A 22,709-nucleotide genomic window follows, 5' to 3' on the forward strand; every position below is an offset into this window, starting at 1 on the left:
TGCGCAGGTGGATGTCTATTTCACAAGTGGACAAATACAATTAGATGTCACCTAGAGGTCCCGTTCCCCCACCCCTGTTTACAATAACATACAGAATACCTAGGATTTTACCTTTTGCAAAGGCCATCTTACCCATTCATTTTACTAAAAGCTTAGTTTGGCATCCAGGACATTTGCATGACAAATGTGGTACGTTAAATTATGCCTAAAATAGAAAATGATAATTTGAAAGATTTCTCATGTGGGAATGCCCCAGGCTAAGCCTTCTAGCCAATTATCATTGGGTTGATCAGATGAAATGCATTCAATTAGGTATGCACTGTCTCCCTTATTAGGTACTCAAACTATTAGGGAACATCAGTTTTACTATTAGCTGTTTCTGCTGAATTCCGGTTTTGGAAATCTTGTGTTTCAGTGCTTTGTTTCCAGCAGGCTGAAATTGCTGAAATTTTGTATAAGTAAGAAAATTATTATTATTTGCACTGGCGACTGCCTTCCTGTCAGCAATAAAAGACATAATAATAGTCCTGAAACTGATGGACAGTAGATGTTCAGCGTAATGTGGGATTGGTCCCTACGCCTGGCTGTGGTCTTGTTTCCACGTTAGTGGAGGAAAGAACCTCCACTTTTAATTTGGCAAAAAAATTAAAATCAAAACGTGCCAGTTCTTGCATTGCCCATTGGTTTTGGTAACGTATGCACTGAAGACAAGTGCAAGCCTTGGACCCACGCATCCTCCTACATTGCAAATAGGTTTTTCATCGTGAATCAATGCCTATGTAACTAGCAGCCATTTGAATCATCTGCCTGCACACACAAAAAGGGAGTGGATGAAAGCAGTGTACTTGTGTGGTCCCCAGCTCCCATTAAAAAGCTGTGCACACTCTAGGAAGACCTGTGAGCATGAAACTCACTTCTGCACCCAAACTACACACTGCACATGAAGCAGCTCCACAAGTCCGATATATGTGACTCTCTCTCTCTCTGTGGATGCATGGATTAAAAGAACATGGTAGATTCAAAAGTACATTTCCATTTCACAAAATAAATGAAAGAAGTACCAGTACCAGACAAATGGAAACACACATAGGCTTCTGTAAAACACTTATGAATATTCCTGCTTTGAAGAACAGGGCTACTGCCACACAATTCAATAAGAAACCTAAGAAGGCAGCTGGATTTTCCAAGCAATAACGACTCAGGGCTTCACCTGTCGGAACATGAAGATTTCACAGGGGCAGCATTGACAGTTCAGGTACTCGGCAGCCCCTTACATATTGATCCACTGTGATGACTGCATGATTCTTCCACCCTTTAAAATCCATGAAGGACTTAGTCGACCATCTTCACATGAATGAAAGAAGGATGCTCGGGCTGAATCCACTGGGAACTTTTTCTCCAAAAGCTGCACCTAAATGAATGAAAAGCACGCAGAACCAAGCACATACCCTTACGCTGATCATCAGCAAAATAATCATTTTCATGTTGGCATATGTCAGCACGACAGAAAAGTCCCTTTCCTGTAACATTGTGGGTCGTGTACATGATTTGTATATAGCAGAATGAATATATTACAGCTAACTTTTCCCCATTTACATTCCAGGTAACCAGTTTCTATGGTGTATTAAAATGTGAATATTCTACTTATTGCAAAATATCCTGTACTACGTAGGCTTCCACTTTTGTTTATTTGTTTTATAAAAAGACTTTCTGTTCCAGTCATTGTAAATTTAAAATACAGGTAATACAGTACTAAAATGATCCAATTCAAGTCTTTAATATAAAAATATCAGCACAAAACTCCTTTTCAAATTCTGTTTATTGTGAACAACCGAAGCGTCTGTTTGACTATCAGCTGTCTTGTACCAACGGACTCTGTGTCCCTACAGTTGTTTGCTTAGATCCCTTTCAGGTTTGTTAATTTCCCCCTCTCCCCGGTGTGATAAGAAATGCTAAGTAAGAAAAAGTATTCAAAGGGTTAACTTGTTCAGAATAACAATAAATTAGGGTTGTTTCCCCGCCCACCCCAAAATTTCTTCTTCAGTTCAAAATCCAGCTTTGAGACTGAGGAAGGCTTCCAAATCTTATCAAGGAGTTAAGAGTGGTCCTTTTAACCAGTAGCAGTTTGATTACCAATGACCCGGAGTATTTCTTTATGAATGCTTGGCTCTTGGGTGTTTATACTTGTATCCCCTACTTGGCCATCTTCATAGCTAAAAAAGAAAGAAAGAAAGAAAAGTGCACAAAATTAATTTTTTAAAAAAATATTTCGAAACCTTCCACAGTACAAGAAACAGTGTGATCCTCCACCTGAATAAGGGGAGTTGCCAGAGTGAGGCCTTCTAGATCAGGGGTCAGCAAATTTTTTCAGCAGGGGGCTGGTCCATTGTCCCTCAGACCTTGTGGGGGACCAGACTATATTTTTTTGGGGGGGGGGAGGGGAATGAACGGATTCCTACCTATGTCCCACAAATGACCCAGAGATGCATTTTAAATAAAAGGACACATTCTACTCATGTAAAAACACGCTGACTCCCGGACCACCCGCAGGCCAGATTTGGAAGGCAATTGGGCCGGATCTGGCCCCTGGCCTTAGTTTGCCTACCCATGCTCTAGATGCTGTTGGACTTCTGCTCACATCAGCCCCAACCAGTATGGCCAGGAATGAGGCGAGTTCAAGTACAGAAGTATTTGGAGGGAACCACATTGGCTACCCCTGCTGTATATGGTTTGAATTTCTGGCTTCTAGCAGTTTCCAGTTTCTGACAGTTTCTGGCACGTTTCTGGCTTCTGGCAGTTTCCAGTACAGTCATACCTTGGATCCTGAACGCCTTATGACTTGAACATTTTGGCTCCTGAATGCTGCAAACCCGGAAGTGAGTGTTCTGGCTTGCAAACGTTCTTTGGAACCTGAACGTCTGACTCTGCTTCCACAGCTTTCGATTGAGTGCAGGAAGCTCCTGCAGCCAATCAGAAGCCGCACCTTGGTTTCTGAATGTTTTCGGAAGTCGAACGGACGTCTGGAACAGATGTACATTCGAGAACCAAGGTACCACTGTAGTGAGGCTGGGAAGCAAGGAGGAACTACAGCACAGGCTAACAGAATGCACATTAAGAAAAAAAGGATTTTATCCAAATGTTTAATATGCATTTGGGGATGTTATGTAAATGGTTGGCAAGCTATCATTTGGCCATGTCTGCCATGACCAACTCAATAAAGAATTTGTGACGAACGTCTTGTGTCAACTGGGTGGTGGTGGAAGCAGAGTTGTACCTAGGCTCCCCCCACCCCTGCCAGTCCCTTGCACCCTTGGCAAGGAGATATATCAGCAGCCTCTTGTCCCTAGAACAGTTTGTAAACCACTATCCTAGGAGACTGTAGCTCTGTGAAACAGCAATGCGAATCTGATCTAGGGATAGAGATTGCGGAGGTAGCTTGGAATAATTTGCGGGGTAAAAAGACCACTAAAACCAGTATCGGATCTGAGAAAATACCTTTAAATTACTACACTGATGGCATTTGACACCACTGCGGTGTAGCTAGATTAGTAAAACTACTGGAGATTCTGCAATAGTATAGGTACATTTTGTGATGGTTCAGAATTTATCTGGTTAAATTCCCTGGTGTGTGTCACCTGCTGACGTCAGCTTATAGCTGGGCGGAGACAGAAGCTTTAGAAGCTAAGGAGGAGGAGTTTTTCCCTGTACTTTCACTTCTTCTCTCTGTGTATCTGTGAGAGAAAGACGTGCCTTTGGATATGGCTGAAAGAAGCCCCGGTCTTTGTTGGTAAAATGTTTTAATAAAGAGCTGTAAATAGACGAACCTGTCTATGTGTGCTTACAAGAAGCAAGACTGCTTTACACCGCTGTTCAACTCTGCTAAGCCGTGACCTGAAGGGAGCAACAGTGGCGCAGCTGTGAAGAAGTGTGCCGGACCCGTTATAAACTGCTGATTGACGATCATAAAGTAATCAGGTGTCACGGCAGATCAATCGATCTCCCAGAGGTTATGGAGGTCAGCCAACGCTCGTAAAGCAGTCGGTGTGAGCTCCAGGAATGTTTTTGAAGTCAGCGGTCTGCGGCTGAGGAGCGGAACGGGAGCTGACTGGGTGCCGGAGAGCGAGGATGATTAATTGCCTGCTTCCGAGAGACAGTGAGAGCTTCTGATGCAGAGAACTGGAGCTAAAAAGCAGCTAAGAGCTGGAGGCTGGGACGCAGCCGATAACGTTTCTCCACGGAAGGGAGAGCCAAGCAGCTGGTACGGAGTAAGTACAGCTTGGGGCACCTTGGGAGAACGGGAGAAGATGGCTGAAAGCCAGAATATACCGCTGGAAAAGCTCACTCTAAAGAGTTGGGCAACGTGGTCCAGACAAATAAGGGGATGGTTCTTGGTCGAAGGGCTCTGGGAAGCAAGCCAATGGGAGCCAAAATCACCCCTTAGCCGGCCAGCAGCTGGAGCAGGTGAAGCAAGCTGTGGGGCTGTGTTGGCTGAAGATAGCCAGAGGCTGCATCAAGAGCTAGAGATGCTCAAAGCATGCGTTGATGCATCACTGAGGCCTCATTTGGAGGGCGTAACGACAGCGTGGGCTGCCTGGAATTTGCTGAAGGGCTTGTGTGAGGCGTCAGCGAAAGGCCAAAGCCCTGGAGAGGCGGAAGGATGCCCAGAAAGCCCAATGGGGGCTGAGACAGTGTTGGGGAGCTGTTGTAATGCTTCTACACATCTGTGTGATGGACTGAGTCCTGGAGAAGCTGGACTGGCAGGCCCTGTTCCCGATGTCTTGGCCTCTAGGAGCGCTAGTGAGCAGATCGGGGGGGCGAAGAGTTCCAAAGGCAAGTTTAAAGAGCTTTCGCTTTGTGCTGAAGCAGAGAGGAGCTTCAGGGGGGGCCAGGCTGGTGGAAGGCGCCGTTCCAGAAGGAGGAAGGCCAGGCCAGCTGGGAGGAGCCCCGGGCAGTGTTATTCCACTGGAGTTCAACGTCGGCGTGGCAGTTGCCCCCACCGGAGCAGAGAGCCAAGGCAGGATGTTTGCAAAGACTTTTCCCATGGGAATCAGGCAGGTTTCCATGGCAACAGGCCTGGGAAGACAGGCAGGCGTGGAGCTGAGCCAGGTGGTCGTGGTAAACAACAGGAAGAGTCTTATCAGGTTTCTGCGAGTATGGCAGTGTTTGAAGACGGCCGAGTGAAAAATTCCGAAATGGCCTTTGTAATAGACTCTGCAGCTAACCGCAACATGGTTCCAGAGACCCCTGCAGTCGAGAGGTGGAATTGCACGGCAGTTCCGAAGGGACAGACTATTAAGTTCGCGAATGGACAGAAAACTAGAGTTCTCAAATGTACTAATGCCTTTCTTTCTGTTTTACAGGAGACGGTGGATTTTTGTATTGTTCCGGAGGTTCATCACTGTTTGTTATCTGTGCCTTATTTGTTAAATAAGGGGTTCAAAGTTTGTTTTGAAAATGATGTCTGCACAATCTCCAAAGGGGGGAGGTTACTGGCCAAAGTGCGGAAGGGACAGAATGATCTTTTCATTCTTAAAACGTCTCTTGGGGGTGAGGGGAAGGTTGAGAAAGCACAAGCGTTACGTGCTACAGTTCCCAACCAGCGTACTACAGTTCCCGCTCATAATGTTACATGTGCATGCGTATGGCATCAGAGAACAATTCATGGGTCGGTAGAGGACTTGCAGACTCTGCCCGAGGTTGCCACGGGGTGTAGGATTCAAAATTGTGGAAGTGCCATTAATTGTGACACTTGCAAGCAAGCAAAGGTGAGAGGGTGCAGTTACCCAAAGGTGGAACGTGTGGCCACTAAACCTTTTGAGCTGGTACACATAGATTTGTCCAGTCCTGTCAAGGCACAGAGTCTAGGGGGGGCCAGATTTCTGCTAACTTTTCTGGATGATTTCTCGCAGAATTCCTGGACTCACGGTCTCAAATCCAGGGAGGATGCAGCACAGCTGATCAAGAGCTGGATTGAGGGGGTGGAACAGAGGTTCTCCACCAGGGTTCAAGCGATCATCAGTGACAGAAATGCTAAGTACACTGGTTCTGCGTTGCAGAAGTTCTTTCTGAAGAGAGGGATACGTCACACAGTTAATTCACCCCAGCAAGGGGGGGTGGCAGAGCTGAGGAGTGGAGCTCTGGTTAAGGCTGCACAGGTGATGCTGGAAGAAGCCAGGTTACCTCCTAAGTTTTGGCTGGAGGCTACGAGGGCTGTGTCATTTACCTGGAATCGTGTCTACAACTCACTGGTAGGTGACACACCGTTCTCTTTGTTAAATGGCCGCAAACCCCAGGTTCACTTTCTGCGCACTTTTGGAACTCCTGCGCTTGTCGCTTTGCCTAAGGCTTTGCAAGGGCCAGATGGAGCCAAAGTCCAGAAAATGATCTTCTGTGGGTATGAGCCAGAAGCCCGTGCATGGCGGTTTGCTTACCCGTCAGGTGATCAGAGTAAGGTGCTGATCAGTAAACACGCTGAGTTCTTAGAAGAGGATGTAAAGTCAAAGACTCCTGTCAGGCGTGATGTTCTCTCAGAATGTCTCTCTGACCCAGAAGACAGTTCTGATGAGACGGAAGAAGAGGCTGAGGCTGCTGATGACGACCAGGTCACTGACCAGGGTCAGGAGCAGGATAGGGCATCTCCACAAGTTGTTAAGAGACAGCCCAAAAGTGAGCCTAGTTCTCCTGTGAGTGTAATGGAGAGGATTCGAAGACGCTTTAAGTCAGAGGGTGAATTCCATGATGCAGAGGACACACCTGCTGATCAAAGTGAGTCAGAGGAAATACCTGAGTTTGTGCCTAGGAGGTCCAGTCGCACAACTAAAGGTATCCCACCAGAGAGGTATCAGGCCACAGGTGCGTGGGTAAGTTTCGCACAGTGCGATTCTGAGAGTTGTGAGGTGGTTCCACAAATGCCAAACAGGTTTGCCAAGGGAGGGCACAAGGCATTGGGGAAGGGATCGATCTCACAAGGTGTTACTGAAGATGTTGCACAGGTATCACGCAGGGACACAAGGGGGGGTGTGATGGTTCAGAATTTATCTGGTTAAATTCCCTGGTGTGTGTCACCTGCTGACGTCAGCTTATAGCTGGGCGGAGACAGAAGCTTTAGAAGCTAAGGAGGAGGAGTTTTTCCCTGTACTTTCACTTCTTCTCTCTGTGTATCTGTGAGAGAAAGACGTGCCTTTGGATATGGCTGAAAGAAGCCCCGGTCTTTGTTGGTAAAATGTTTTAATAAAGAGCTGTAAATAGACCAACCTGTCTATGTATGCTTACAAGAAGCAAGACTGCTTTACACCGCTGTTCAACTCTGCTAAGCCGTGACCTGAAGGGAGCAACAGTGGCGCAGCTGTGAAGAAGTGTGCCGGACCCGTTATAAACTGCTGATTGACGATCATAAAGTAATCAGGTGTCACGGCAGATCGATCGATCTCCCAGACATTTCACATGTGGTGGATGTGTAAAGCCCTTTGGGCAGAGGGTATTTGCAGAAATGAGCTATATTATGGGTCAACATGTGTAATGTACCCCAAGTTTAGAATGTGTTAACTATTTTTAAAGAAGGGCAATCTAACCTTTGCAATAAAGAAATGATTACTTTTCTCTTAGTAGTGGCATGCCTACTAGTGGTACAGAATTGGAAAGGATGGGAACATCTGTGTATCTCTTGTTGGAAACAGAATTTATGGTCTGTTGATATATGAGAAAAACTACACACATTCAATTATACAAATGGTGAAGATGATTTTGTTGGAAGTATGGCTTCCTTTTATAAAAGACTGTACTGATAACCCTGGAGAATGGCAGCTACCAAAATCACAGATTGGACTGTGGCAACCTGATTAGATTGATCTGTCCTGGAGGGAGGAAAGTTGGAGGTGAATAAAAATATATTCATGTTTTTAAAAAGAACAGAAGAAAAGAGAAAATAAAAGCACTAAAGGCTTAGGCCTGCTCGAAGGGTTTAAGTGAAGCCCAAAGCAGTTTGTTTGATTGGGAAAACAGGCAGGTTGCATCCTCTCTTATTTTAGCAAGCTGCTTATTTAAAAAGAAAAAGAATAGCAAGTTATGAAAGTTACAAAGCAGTAAACTTTTTTTAAAAATATACAATTGAAAGTCCTCTGTACTTACACAAAGAAGAATCTCGTGCACACATGATCAGTGTTGGGAACTACCCATATCTCCCCATGTTTGTGCAGATCAGGTGAAGTTATCACTATAAAGAATAGAAAAAATATTGACAAAATGCCTGCTGAGTTTCTTTATTAGCGGTCAACAGACCACTTTTAAAACATCTGAGAAGCACAAAGGATGACATTAATAAAAATGTAAAAGTAAAGGTGAAGGTAAAGGACCCCTGGAAGTTAAGTCGAATTGCGAACGACTCTGGGGTTGCGATGCTCATCTTGCTTTCAGGCCGAGGGAGCCAGCGTTTGTCCGCAGTTTTTCCAGGTCATGTGGCCAGCATGACTAAGCCACTACTGGTGCAATGGAACCAGAGCAGCGCACGGAAACGCCAATGACCTTCCCACTGGAGTGGTACCTATTTATCTACTTGCACTTTGACGTGCTTTCAAACTGCTAGGTTGGCAGGAGGTGGGACCAAGTAACAGGAGCTCATCCCGTCGTGGGGATTCAAACCGCTGACCTTCTGACCGGCAAGCCCTAGGCTCTGTGGTTTAGACCACAGTGCCACCTGCTAGACTACAACTCCCATAAGCCCCAGCCAACATGCCCAGTGGTCAGGGATGAAGGAGTTGCTGCCCAAAACACCAGGTTGGGGGTGGCTGGTTTAGATCTATGAGGCTAAAGTCCTCTCTCCTAAGTAATAGACCACAGCGCCACCCGTGTCTCTTCATATGTCAGGCAGTCATGAGAAGGTCTAATAGTATTCAAAAACTTTACCATTTGCTCTGTGATTGACTGATTAGATAGAGCCTTGAAGCAAAGTGATCAGAAGAGAATCAGAGGAGTGATCGGGGATGGACTGTGTGGATATATCAGATCTTTCCTAGCCCCTTGATAAAAATTATAATAGAAAAGGACATGCAAGAAAATAATCCACCTCAGCATTATTACAGCGGGCAACATCTATTCTCTGAGATTTTATTATATCTGCCATCTAAGAAATTAGAGGGGAGATCATTAAACTTTTCCTGAGAAAAAGTCTTCCTATATTTAGGGATAGATAACCACCCTAAGTATGGCATGGTATCTCCAGTGACTTGGGATAACAAGATCCCTTGGAAACCTATATCCTTATGCCTCTGCTTAATCATTGATTTGGCTTCCTTTAAATCCATGGGTAGCCAGGTATGAGGGTGATGGACCAATTGAGGTAACTTTTTGCACCACAGCCTTCAATCAAGGTGATTCAGAAGAAACTATTGTTGCCTTGGAGACCAAGGAACTTGGGGTAGGCACAAGACAACAATGGAACCAAAAAAGATGGAATAAATCCATTCTAAGCACCTGCAGAATTCAAACCAGCTGTAGAGAATTCTCTGTTAAGAGACCCCTACCACCCCTTCACAATTCCCAGGCTTCCTGTGAAGAGGAAATGATGTCACTATGCAACCAAGTTAGGTTTGAGATGTAGTTGCTTCATTCTGACTGTGGGAAGAAGACGCCATCTTGTCTTTATTGTTCTTCTTGCTTACCTTCACATAAGGCTATACATTTTAAGTTCCGGCTTTGCAAAAACTGAGACTGCTGTCCTTTTTTCTGCGACTGTAAGGGAAGGCAAGCGTTGGAAGACAAAATTATACTAAATACAGATCACTGACTAAATCGTTACTAAATATGAAGTTGTGCTCTAAAAAGAAAGCAATTTGAGGAAGGGCTGCAGCTCAGTAGTAAAACTACTGCTTTTCATGCAGAATGCCCCAGGTACAATTCCTATTGGCATCTCCAGGTACCTCAGGGAATGGCTGATGCCTGGATCCCTACACAGTCGCTGTCAGTCAATGTAGACTGTATTAAACTAAACTAATGGTCTGATTTAGTTTTAAGAATGCTTCCTCTGTTCCAGTGGTACAGTGTTTTGTTTTTAAAAAAACCCAATGTTGGCCAATAAAGGTGTTATTAATAGGTCCGGTTGACATATTCTTGCTAGAAGTACTGATAGCATTACCGTTCTGGCAAATCTATAAACATTCTCTGTAATATTGCTCACAGCTATCAGTTCAATCCTTGGTTTAATAACAGATCAAATTTCTCCTAGCAGTAGGAGAGCAGAAAAATTTCCTCACAAGAGACATATATTTGCTGACAGATGAACGAAAGAGTCCAAATTAGGATAATACATGTGACAGTGTAAATCTTTTTTGATTACCAATCAAGCATGAGATATTTGAGCTTTCATTCGCCCATCCTGTGGAGATATATATATATATATATATATCTCAGTTATGCCTGTTAGTGCCAATATAGAGCACAGGGCAACAATACTGGGATGGGGAACCTGTTGTCCTAATAATAATAATAATAATAATAATAATAATAATAATAATAATATACCACTCATCTGACTGGATGGAATACAACTCCCATCATGCCTGACATTTGGCCATGGTGACTGGGGATGCTGGGAGTTGGAGTCCAGCAACTTCTGAAGGGTCGCAGGTTCCCCATCCCAGCAACAGAGGAATGGCAGTCCAAAACTTACTATTTGACACAAAAATCAGTTCTTGTAGAGTTCTCAGTTGTCAATGCAATGCCCTTATGGATTCCTCCATCACCACTATCTCATGTGCACATGAATGCTCTGGGGCTAAATAAGCCTCCTATCCAGTACCTGCCCTGAGCTAGCAAGGACATAAAACTAAAATGTCTTTTAGAAATGCTTCATATATTTCTTTACCTGTAACACATTGCTGTTTTTACTGCCTGAAGCAGGCTCATCCTTCGCTGACACCTTCTGCTGCTTCTTGTTCATCCCTAAAGACATTAGATTTACATCAGACATACTGGTGCGTAAAATGTCAGATGTTCCACTTCATATAAATGGAGAGTGCATGCAGACACGGATGTTACAGCTGATTCTTCTTTCCAGCAGCTGACAATCCTGGTAAATTGAGCGCTTTCTACGCTGCCAGCCGAGATGGTACAATCTCCTCTGCATCCTGTGCTGGCTCAGTCCTTGTCTCATTCCTGCTTCAGGGCTTTCCACTGACCATCAGCGGCAGTGTTGTCATAAGTAGTAGCGCCTGCCTGCCCACCTTTGGTGCAGGTGCATTGAAGTGCTCTTCAGCAGTGCAGCTCCCCCCACCAGCAGGGCCAGCCAGGGCTGGGTGGAGGGACAGCCAAACCCACATCCCCCCTCAGATGACAGATTGGGGGTTTGGATTGCTCCGCATGGTATTTATTTCAGGCATTTCAAAACTATATTTTATCAGAAAGGAGTCTAAGAGAGTTACATTTCATGCACAGAGATATGGCCGTAGCTGTCAACTTTCCCCTTTTTTAAAGGGAAATTCCCTTATTCCGAATAGGATTCCTCACAAGAAAAGGGAAAAGTTGACAGCTATGAATATGGCCTTGGGGGGGGGGGAACAGTTTTGTTGGCCAACAACAGAATAAAATTACAATAAAGGAGATTACAATAAAGGAGTAAATAGTGTGTGTGGGGGGGGAGGAATCCTGCAAATTTGCTCGGGTAGCTAAATTAACCACATTATATTAAAACAAGGGGGAAACAGTGATGGAACAAACTGGAATCCCTCTGTAGCCTATGATTTTTATTTTTATTTTTTGCTTGGATTTTCAGTGGTTTATGGCTAGTAGATAACTAATACTTCATTTCATTTCAGCTCGCCTTGGATTTTTTAAAGCATTATTGTTTTACTATAAATATTTGTAAAGCAAATACACTACCATATGGATAAAGAGATGTTCTCTTTTGATTTGTATGCTTTTTCTTGTGGTGGAGACCAAATCAATTAGCAACAAAGACAAAATTGGGAATGTGGGAGGCAGGTGCCGTCTCCCCTCCCACTGTAGCAAAAAATCCTACCCAACTCCCCTGGACTTTGCAGTTTGGGATTAGCCAATCACCTGATCAGTCACCTGCTTGCAAGTAAGCAGTAATTTTCTGGGAGGGCGCAGCGATATCTCCTATACCTAGGAATACATTCCCTCTCTCCACCAAACTATTGCTGCAAATGCTCCTGTGGTTTACATGACAATCTGGCAGATGACTTTTTTTGGTCACAGCTGGCATGTTCAGTATGAGTGGGGAAGGCATTAAACCAAACTGCAGAAGACAAGTGAAACATTTTTAATAATAATAATAATAAATAATAATATTTTTTTTATTTATACCCCGCCCTTTCCAGTTCAGAAAACTGGGCTCAGGGCGGCTAAGAACAAATTTAAAACACTTAATTGATGCAACAAAAAAACAGCATGCAGTATAAAACGTGAATAACAACAAATTCAGAATTCAAAAATCAATTTAGAGGGGAAATCCATCCAATAAACATTAGATGATCACCAGGGCTAGCTGGCTAAATTAGTCCTACTTGGGCCAGCGAGGAGACCAGGGGAGAATTAGCTGAGAGATCCCAGAGTGGGTAATCTTCATAAAAAGGGGAGGAAAGGAAGAGGAATAAAAGAACAGGCTAAGTTCAAATTGAAAGCCATGCGGAATAGCTCTGTCTGACAGGCCCTGTGAAAGGAAGTTAAATCCTGCGGGGTCCTGTTCTCATGCGGCAGAGCATTCCACCAGGCGAAGGGCTCATTATTCAACCAATTTTTCGCAGCCAACTGGCTGGAGGGTACATGGGAGGAGAGCCAACTGGGGGAACTGGTGGCTTCGTCACATCTATGCCTGTTCTTGTGACATGAGATGGAGCTTGACACACCTCTAAGCATGGACCAGTTAATGGACTGATTTGGTGCTTGGAGCCATGATGAAAGTGTTGCCTATGTAAGCTGGGAGTGTTAGTTGTCTCCTGCCTCTCACCCCGGGGAGACCACACTGTAGGCTGCTGCCAGTATGTTGCATATCCTTGTAAAGGTACCAGGTGTGTATCCTAGCAAGGATGGCCCTCTGTGAATCTATATGTCTGCAACCCAGTGTGCATTGTGAAATACAGATCATATATGTGTGGGATGTGAAACACAAGAGCAGTCAATTACAACATTCCTAGAGTGTACATTTTTAGACATGGGGAGGGATGTTTGTCCAGCCAGCAGGTAAACTTCCTGTTTCCCTCTGGGCTGGGACAGACTTCCTCCGCATGTGACTAGAGGTGGGTGTGGCCTCACCTGTGCAGGTAATGATAAAATCATAGGGCAAGGGCAGCCATCTCTCTCTTACCTCTCTTGCCTCTCTTCCATCACTCTTCCATCTACTGAGTGAAAGATGCCCTCTTGGCTCCCAGCCAAGAGAGGACAAAGGGACTATCTTCTTATAAGATAGATTCTAAATGTATGTTACTTCATTAAGCCTAAGTCTGCCTTCTGGGATCTGATTGTGAACAGAATGTAAGTAAACTCTTTTTATACTTTTGTAAAGGACTGTGTCATGTCTTCTATTTTATGAGGGAATAAGGGGAAATTACCAGAATAGTTATTATAGAGGTTCTAGCGAACCCGAGCAAACGCTGCCGTTGCAAACTTAAAATAAAGGGAATGTTTTACTCTGCTGATATTGGAAACTTGTTAACACAAGTTGGATAAGGATATAATCAGACAATATATCCTCTCCTGCATCCCTGAACATTCCCACAATATGCTCTGTGCTGTATCCAACTAAACTGTTGTGCATGCAGAACAACTTTAATGAGTGCAATGTAACTTTGCAGCCATCTCCTCCCCCTGCAGGTCCCTCAAATCTGCTTGAGCAGATATGGCGGCAGTGCGGGGTGTTTGCCGGTAAAGGAAAGCAGGGTTAATACCACTGGGCTTGTGAAAGTTGTTCCACACATGCAATAATTTAGTTGGATTCAACTCCCTCTGTTGGGCCAGAAAACTGCAACAACTTCCAGCCTCCACAAAGTCTTCCTGTGAGATATGACTATCTGAATTCCATTCCTGCTTCTCCTTCCTCTTCCATCTTTTAATCTCTCCAACAAACACAGCCTTGAGCCATATATAGAACGAGAAGGAAAGTTGCCACAGGCTAATTCAGCAGGCATTTGGTTCTCTGTTTTAAAAATACATTCACTCTGCCATATCCCACTCCCCTCTGCACATAGAGAGATTTAAAAACATCACCTGAGTAACCAAAAGATATGCTTGACAATGGACTAAGGTAGATTCCACTTCCAAACATTGCACCATGGAGCTGCAACAAAACAAGGACCTTTTAGCTCATTCTTAAGTTGGTACAGTTCTTAGACCTGCTGCAGATTAAGAGCATACAACATTTGAATTGTTTTAGTCTCATCTCAAACTCTCAATTTACTTAGTATTCAGTGGTATACAGTATTTGAACTGCTGTTAGCTGTAATGGCTAACATTATAGAGAGCTGTACCCAAAGGACCTGTAGCTCAGTGGTTAAGCATCTGCTTTGAATGCAAAAGGTCCCATGTTCAAACCCTGCCATTTCCAGGTAGGGCTGGGAGGGAACCCTGTCTGAAATCTTGCACAGTCTCTTTTACTCAGTGCAGGCCTTGCTAAGCTAGCTGGAATAATCGTTTGACTTGATGCATGGCATCTTCCCATGTTCCTTTGAGACCCTTATCCTTATTGCTTAAAAGCCATTGTTCAAAGCCATCAAAGTTGGTGGCCATTGCTACACCTGCCACAGCAGATTCTACACATCAAGCAATGCATTATGGGTGGGAAACCTGTGGCCCCTTTGAAGTTTTTGGATGCCAGAACCCACCAACTTCAGCCAGAAGAGCCAAATGTAGGAGTTGTAGCCCCAAAACAACTGGGAGGTTGCAGCTTCCCCCCTGGAATCTACTTTGTGTTGCAATTCAATCCTATACAAGTCTACTCAGAAACAAAGACCCCTGAGTTTACTGAGACTTTCTTCCAGATAAACAATGCTGTTTATAAGCTTGTAACTTCAATGTCTTGCACCCAAAGCTGCCTTTAAGAAACAACCCATATATTTTCCTTTTCAGTTTTACTTTTACCTGCAGTCTTGTATTGGAAGCAACTACTAAGCCATTCCTCAGGATAGAGTGCCAGTTTTCAATGTGTGACCCACTTTCAGAGGGGGGAAAAACACACAGAGAGGAAATTAGTACTGTCATAGAGAAACCAAAATGAAAAACAATGTGTTTAGTTTTTTTATTATTATTATGCATTTTGTGTTCTCAATTTGTATTTTTTATGATGCAAACAGCCCTTTGATCTTCAGATGAAGGGCAGTATACAATTTTTTTAAAAAAATAATAACAATAAATACTAAAACTAGCCATTTGCTCTAAAACCATGTGCTGGAAGAAGAAAATTATGCCTTTCAGAATATTTCATACTGGTGATTTTTTAAAAATTTGCAGCTTTGGATACTCACTGAAATGCAAAGGTACTTCCATAGAGATTTTTAGCAGCTCTGAAATTGGATTCTTTGGCTGGTGGACTGCTGAGCAGAAGAAACTGATGTGGGGTGTGCATAAACTTCAATTGCTGAAAAAGAATAGGAGCAAACCAGCAAAGAGAGGTTAGGGACGTATTCTAATTCTCATGAATTCTCTAGTGTAAACATATTTTTAAGGGTCAAACTAGGCTTAAAATGAGGGATCTGCAAACAAGATTTAAAAGATCAAAGCAACCCCTCATCCCTGATATGCAATTAGCTCTGTGGCCCTTAACTCCTTCTCCTTTGCACTGTTTTCTTGCCCACCCTGCCCTTGATTGCTATTTATTCCCGAGGAAAAATATGCTTGGAATACCATATATCTGTATTTTTTGTTGAAGAAAAGCCAACAGCAGTTGATTCGATGGGAGTTAGAGATGGAAAACTGTTCAGGGTTCACCCTGCCTGACTCCCATAACCCACAGTCTAATCTCCAAAAAATACCCCATTAGATATAACAATCACATAGCTCCTACGTCTAACATTTTATTTTCAGCTTATCAAAAAAACTTGAGTTTGGAGATTTTAAAAAATCTAGCAAGGAAAAAAGGAAAATACCTCTTGTGTTTTCCTATTCTCCATGACATCATTTATACTGTGACAAGGCATGCAGCTAAAAATGGGTGAACTTTCTCTGACTCACCCTATGCTTTTCTGAGTTTTCTTCAAAACATCTCAGAAAAAGCCTAGGTCTTTCTAAGTTGTTCTGGTTTCTTCTGAGAAAGCTTTTTTCAAAACCGGATTTTGGGGGGCATATGCCAATGACTTCTCCCAGTCCTTTCAAAGCAACCTTACACTGCCACATAGTGGGGGAACCAGGGAGAAGGAAGGTTCACTCATTATAGCAGACACCTTGCAGACCTCTTCCTAGATCGTCCTGAGCATGCTCAGAAATGTCACCACGGAGAGTTCATTGTTGCCTGTTGAATTGCACAAGACCTGCCATTTCCCATGACCCTTAACTTAATGGATTTGGCATGGAGATATAGGGAAGTGATAGTGATGATGATTTCTTTGGCACAGAAATGGAAACAAGAAGAACTACCAATGAAAGAAGAATGGCAGACGTAATGAATGGACTATGCAGAATTGGATAAGATGACAGGAAGGATTCGAAACCTGTGGGATCAGAGATTCTCAGAGGACTGGAGTAAATATATGAACTATTTGAAAAGCAATTGTAATCAACAGATCGTGCTAGTAGGATTGCAAGAAGTTTTGTAAGGAGGACTATGCGAAATATTGCAGAGAAAACTATGATAAGAATTATTAGTGAAGGAGTATTAAATGTAATACCAAAAATAAAGACTGGAAAATCTTCAGATGCAGTTGATGGAAGTCCCAAACATTGTATAAGATAAGAAAGTATGTTATATGATTTTTGGAAATTATTTGTAAAAATCAATAAAATATTAATTTAAATATTAATTAATTTTAAAAAAAGATAGTGATGATGATTTCTTAGCTACTCTTTGCCCTGAAGTCCAAGGGCAGGTAAGAGCAATTCAAAAACACAACACACCCCAAATTCTGAGAGCAGTGATACTACCAAGAGCATTCCTTTCTCCTGATCTTAATACCAGGGTCTGTAGGGAAGGAGTGGGTCTTCCAGATCTCTGCCCAACAAATTCCACTAGAAAATGATGCTCATGAACCTACTAGAACTTAGGCTTTAAAGATGAGTCCTACAATGTATGTATGGTATCTTGAGAAATCTGGTTTCCCCATCACCTAGAAGAATAAGTTGACACAGGGAGACAGTGGAAAGTAGCAGCAGTGGCTGGCTGGCTTGGTGGGAGTTTCGGCTCTGTTCACAACAGAGCTCAGATTTTCAAACTTTGGTGGGGGAAGTTTGTACTTCAAACGTTTCCGAAATCCATTGTCATTTCTACATCCAACCTATCATATCATCACCCAGTGCTATCAGATGGTGGATGGAATACTTTATATTGAAAGACAGAGCCAATAATCCATAAGATGATCTAAGTTAACACGGCTTGTTCCGAGACATTTAATTAACAGTGGGCTGCACAGAGATGGCTTCAATGCAGTTATTACCCATCAAAATAAATTGGAGGCTACATGCCTAAGTGAACATTTCATCTATTACATTTTGTTCTATCCTCTGAAGTCAACTGACTGCCTATTTGAGATTTATTTATCAGGAGTGCAGCCCAGAAAAAGTGAAGCATGGCTAAGTCTTGCTGAAATAAATGGGACTTATCAGAACAGTTCTACACACATCTCCTAAAAAATGAGTTCTGTTAAGTCCACTGAGACTTATTTCTAGGTAAGGGTGTATAGGATTGCAGTTGTACACACAGTCAAATGCATTCATTTTAATGGCTCTTGGAAGGGTCTAACATTATTTTGCAATATAACTCATGCCTATAATGAGAGCAGGCAGGGAGGAAACTATAATTCTTGAACTCACTCACTTGGACATTTCCTGATGTTCCAATTTTGCCAATCTTTCAAGAATTGACTTGCAGTGGCTGGAACTGAACAGGTGCTAAATGGTCTTTGGATTATGACTTTTAGATATTTTAATGACTGTCTTTTAATTGCTTATTTAGTTAGTTATTTTCATATGAAGTTCCTCAGTCCAATTCCAGCACAATCGTTTGCAAGTTTGCAGGAAGTAAATGCCCTGTTCTCCTGGTCAGCTCCCTGATAGCAGCAGTAGGATGAACATCTAGCAAACAGGCTGGAGGTTAGTCTGAACAGCTGTGACTGCACATACATGGACATTCCTTTGAAATCAGCAGGACTTGTTGAATATGCAACAAGACCAAACCAATAGCCAGATGCAATGGATTCAGAAGCATTCAATGTATATTGTACTGGGTGATGGGCTGCTGAATGTTAATAAGCAGCCTCAAAGCCAGAATTCATTGCTTCCCAAGACATTTTGTTGCCTGAGGTGGAGCAGCAACTCAGTCAGTCAAGCCCGAGACTCTTAATCTCAGGTTCATGAGTTTGAGTCCCACATTGGGCCAAAAGATTTCTGCATTGCAGGGAGTTGGACTAGATGACCCTTGTGGTCCCTTCCAATTCTACAATTCTATGATTATCTTTCCCTCCTCCAACCCCCAGCCTAGTATCTAAGACTGGTCACTTTATTTGGCCCCTGAAGAAGACAATCCCACAAGCACCTCTTCTCCTGCCCGGCAGTAAAATGTAATAAAATATATAATAAAAATAACAAATTGCTTCCTGTTCAGGACAGCCGTTTTCCTGTAAGGGTAAGGCCATTTCTGTCATTACATCTCTATGCAATCGATTCACAAATATGCCCACCTGCAAAGTGTTTTAATTTTAAATTATAGAAGATCCAACACAACACTTACCCTGTTAACAGGTAGCTTCACAATATGTGATCTGTTACTTGAAATAACCCTGAAAATAATAATAGATTATATATATAAAAGATATCCCACTGTTGTAGTACTAAAGTATCACTAGCAACAACTAAAGTCATATATAAAGAAATGTTTGTTTTTGGAAAAGCTTGCCTAAACAGCAAAACACTGATAGATGAGGGTATTGACAAGTGAGGCGCAGAGTGTTCCTCTGCGCTAACACAAAGAAGGCCATTTCTCTTCTTTCCATTAGCTGAGCCTTCGCATTAGTCAGGGCATAGTGAAGGGCCTCTATCTCAACGCTTAGGGCACAGGGAGGCAGGTATTGGAAGAGGTGGCCCTTAAGGTCCCTGTATATGAAACAATACAGGTAACTATCAGGTTGGTTTTCCTATAAAAGTACTGGCAGGTACCTTCATTCCATTTTAAGCCCACACAGACGATGGAAAGCCCCCAAAGTCTGGCTCCCTCACCCCAAGATAGCTTGGCCATTTGTATCGTTCTGCCAAGCAGAAATGGGGATTTTACCACGCATTCATTAAATCAGCGTCTTAATGTCTCAGAATGCACTTAACTTCATAGGCTCCTTGTGTATACAACAAGTGAGAATTTACAGGTGTGAAATGATTTTGGATAGTCGACCCATTTTTCTGGGGCTCGTTTTCAATTGACATTCACAAATGAATGACATGATTCATCCCCATGGGGTTGCTTTTAACTTTCCCAACAACTGCACTCCTTTCGAGTAATGGGAAGCCTGCGCCTACTTGCCATATGCCCATTCTATGGCCCAGATCCATCTTTAAAAAACAACCTTAAAATTCAATGAATGAAGTGGAGCTGCTGAATGTGCAGGATAAATAAGTATGCATGGACTTCCCATTACACCAAATAGTCAGGCAAACTGCGCTGCAACAAGGGCTGCAAGATGTTGCATGCAACAACATGGCAAGATCTTCTCTCACAGGAGGTGATGGATTGTGCCCTACATTCATGACAAATGGGATTGCTAAGAACGAATCATGTCATCAAACACCTAGCATGCCATCTAAGTGAGATCTTTACCACTGCAGGAGAGGATGAGCAAGCGGATCTTGTTTGTCCATCTGCTTCTTTATTTCTAAATAAGGTGCCTAGGAAATAATAACAGTGTTACAGATAGCCAAGGGAACATTCTGAAAGCTAGACGACAGAAGCTAGGGTGGATTCTGGCAACTCTCCCCACCGGAAAAGGTGCAGGAGGTTTCACCAATATGCACAACAAATGGAATCGCCCAACAAAATCTTGCCATTATCCTTACCTCCTAATGGGAATCTGTTCAGGGTTCCAGTTAGCCAGCCCTAGTTTCCCAGTTTCCTTTTCCAACTTTCACTCAATAGTCTGCTGCAGCTGAGCATGCTCAGTTCTCATTGGGCTGGGTATTTTTCAGAGGGGGCTGCATGCACCTTAAGGGATTTTGTTTTGTTTTGTACTTCTGCAAGTCTTGACATTTCTCTGATTAAAGCATTGTTAGCTTCTCTTCCCCCCATGGACTTGCCTTGGCTGCATTTCTGTTGGCACTCAACACCTGAGCTTGCTAACAGAGGAAGCAATTCAGTGCCAAGTGTAGACAGAGCTATCTTTTTTTGGTGTGGAAACCATTCTTCTCGAAACCAGAATTCATGCGCACCAAAAGGACCATTTAATAGTGGCTTCACTTTCAAAGCATTAAAGATGCTTCTAAGACTCAGACATCAAGCCAGTCTCCCTAGAGATCCATTCACAATGATATCCTCATATGACAAACTATCTTTACCCCCATTTTGTAAAGGTCAGCTCACTTGTTTATGCTTCATACTGACTCATAACCCTTCACAAAAATACATGAGTGGATCCTTGGAAAACAGAGGTAAAGATAGCATGCTCAGGGAAGAATGCACAATTGTTTAAAGAGAACCACGGGAAGAATCAAATGCTAGAATTATTACAGGAGAATTCTAACTGAAATGTTGTCTATGCAACTAGATTATGTCTACACTTACTCTTTTTGGTTGTAATGATAAACCACAATACTAGCAGCACTTAGTCTCAAATTCAACTGCTGCTCTTCACTCCCTTCCAGTGTGACTGTGAGGAGATCAGATGCCTTTACATCCTGTTTAGGTTGGCCCTGTGTTTGTCTTACAGATAAATTAGTGAGAACTCTGGTTAGTTTTGTTTGCTCGGAGAAGTCAGGATCCAACCCTGGTTTATGATCCCAGCTTCTTAACAAATAAGAGTTCCCACCAGTTCAGAGATAACAAGAGTCTTTCCAAGCTTCCCCTGCAGTGGAGTTTGGATGTTCACAAGAAGTCCTTAGTTTAAAACTGGAAGAGGATACCTTTAGTCTTCCCTTCACAGCTATGTGGATGGAGGAGACGGGAGGAGAGAGCACGTGACCTTGAGATTCACTGCTGCTCATGCAAATAATGACAAATCATGTATCACACCTGAACCGAACTGTTCAGCGCAATCTTGTGTACCCTCCTAACGTACAATTCTTATGGACTCATGAAGTGTACGGCAAGACATTCACTTTGTCAAGTTTATGGCACAACTTAAAAGGACATAACAGAAACTAGCGTCCACTGAGTATTGAGAAGATTCACACTACAACCCCCAACCCACTCCCCTTTTACTTAAGCAAGCACACTTTTAGTTGTAAAGCCATCATCACAGCAGATCATCACAAAATCGAGTTGGATCCGGAGAGGAGCCATGCTCAGAGCACAGCCATTGGCATCAATGAGAATTAAGATAGCTATGAACCAGTCCAATGTCTCCCCTCACCTCTGGCCCTTTAGAAGGCTTTGGCTTGGCTGTCATATTGCATTCAAATAAACACATAAAAATTTAGTGAGCAGCCACTGATCACTGCTCCATTCCATTGATGGTGGGAACAATCTACTGCTCCTAAGCAGCCTCCGCTGAAAATAAATACTTTTGTGTAACTCTTGCTCATTTCCATTCGAGCTTTATGCGCCTGCCTTCTGGTTCATTGATTTTATGTTGTAGCTTGCTGGACTTTCAAAGTCTATTACTTTGATAGGCTTTTCTTGTATGGCTCTAGTAAAACAACAGCGCAAACAATGTTGCAAACTCATAAACAGATGTACCTTACCAACAGTTAAGGAACAAAATGAGTTTTAAGCTTACCTGCGTCATTTCTCTTATTGAAGTAATACTATCCAGTGCTTTCATGACTCGGTCATAATTCTTCTTCTACGGTGAAACAAATGAATAGATTAAACACAATAGATTATGAATGGATTAAATGCAAAGCATTAAAAAAAAAAGCTAACAGTGTGCTCACAAAGAGCAGGAATCTTTGTACAATAGTACGTAGATACCATGCATTACAGATATTGTTCTATAATAAACATCTGCCTATTTGCAAATGAGGTTTGGATGGGCCGATCTTTGCTTGAGAAGACTTCTTTATTTTGGGAGGCTTTTAAATTGTCAGAATTGAAAACTGAAGTTGAAAACTGTGTGATAACTGATTTGCCTGATTGAATTAGCTGCTCCTTCTATTCCATTTTTAGTTTGTGGTTTTTATAGCACTGATGATGTTATAATTTTCTGTTGTGATTTTCACTGCTTGTAAACTGCCTTGTTGAGTAGCTGTGCATCAGACCGGTAGAATATCTGTTTAAATAAATCTTTTGTTTTGTCTTCTTTGGTGTCCTCTGCCCTGGGCCAATGTTGGGGTCCAGAGATTACACACACATGAGGGCGGTGGTTGGTTGGTGGAGGAATCCCGAGTGATTGGCTGGGAAGTGAATATCTCCCAGG

The 22,709-nt window shown here is 42.8% G+C and overlaps 1 protein-coding gene across 6 annotated transcripts in view; it reads right to left on the reverse strand.

Annotated features, from left to right (window-relative positions):
* Positions 1–1,761: 1,761 nt before the first annotated feature.
* Positions 1,762–22,709, reverse strand: part of PARP8 (poly(ADP-ribose) polymerase family member 8) — a 173,379-nt gene continuing 152,431 nt past the window's right edge. For all 6 annotated transcript variants that reach the window (XM_081929646.1, XM_081929648.1, XM_081929647.1 and 3 more), the window contains 10 exons: positions 22,071–22,136; positions 19,961–20,028; positions 18,884–18,932; positions 15,471–15,583; positions 15,088–15,160; positions 14,218–14,287; positions 10,859–10,935; positions 9,657–9,726; positions 8,128–8,212; positions 1,762–2,213 (listed from right to left, as the gene is read on the reverse strand). In XM_081929646.1, the coding sequence (XP_081785772.1) occupies positions 2,111–2,213; positions 8,128–8,212; positions 9,657–9,726; positions 10,859–10,935; positions 14,218–14,287; positions 15,088–15,160; positions 15,471–15,583; positions 18,884–18,932; positions 19,961–20,028; positions 22,071–22,136 (774 nt within the window). In that variant the 3' untranslated portion in view covers positions 1,762–2,110. The remainder of the gene's footprint in view (positions 2,214–8,127; positions 8,213–9,656; positions 9,727–10,858; positions 10,936–14,217; positions 14,288–15,087; positions 15,161–15,470; positions 15,584–18,883; positions 18,933–19,960; positions 20,029–22,070; positions 22,137–22,709) is intronic.

Source organism: Podarcis melisellensis, assembly GCF_964234715.1.
Source record: "Podarcis melisellensis genome assembly, chromosome: 11".
Classification (NCBI taxonomy): domain Eukaryota; kingdom Metazoa; phylum Chordata; class Lepidosauria; order Squamata; family Lacertidae; genus Podarcis; species Podarcis melisellensis.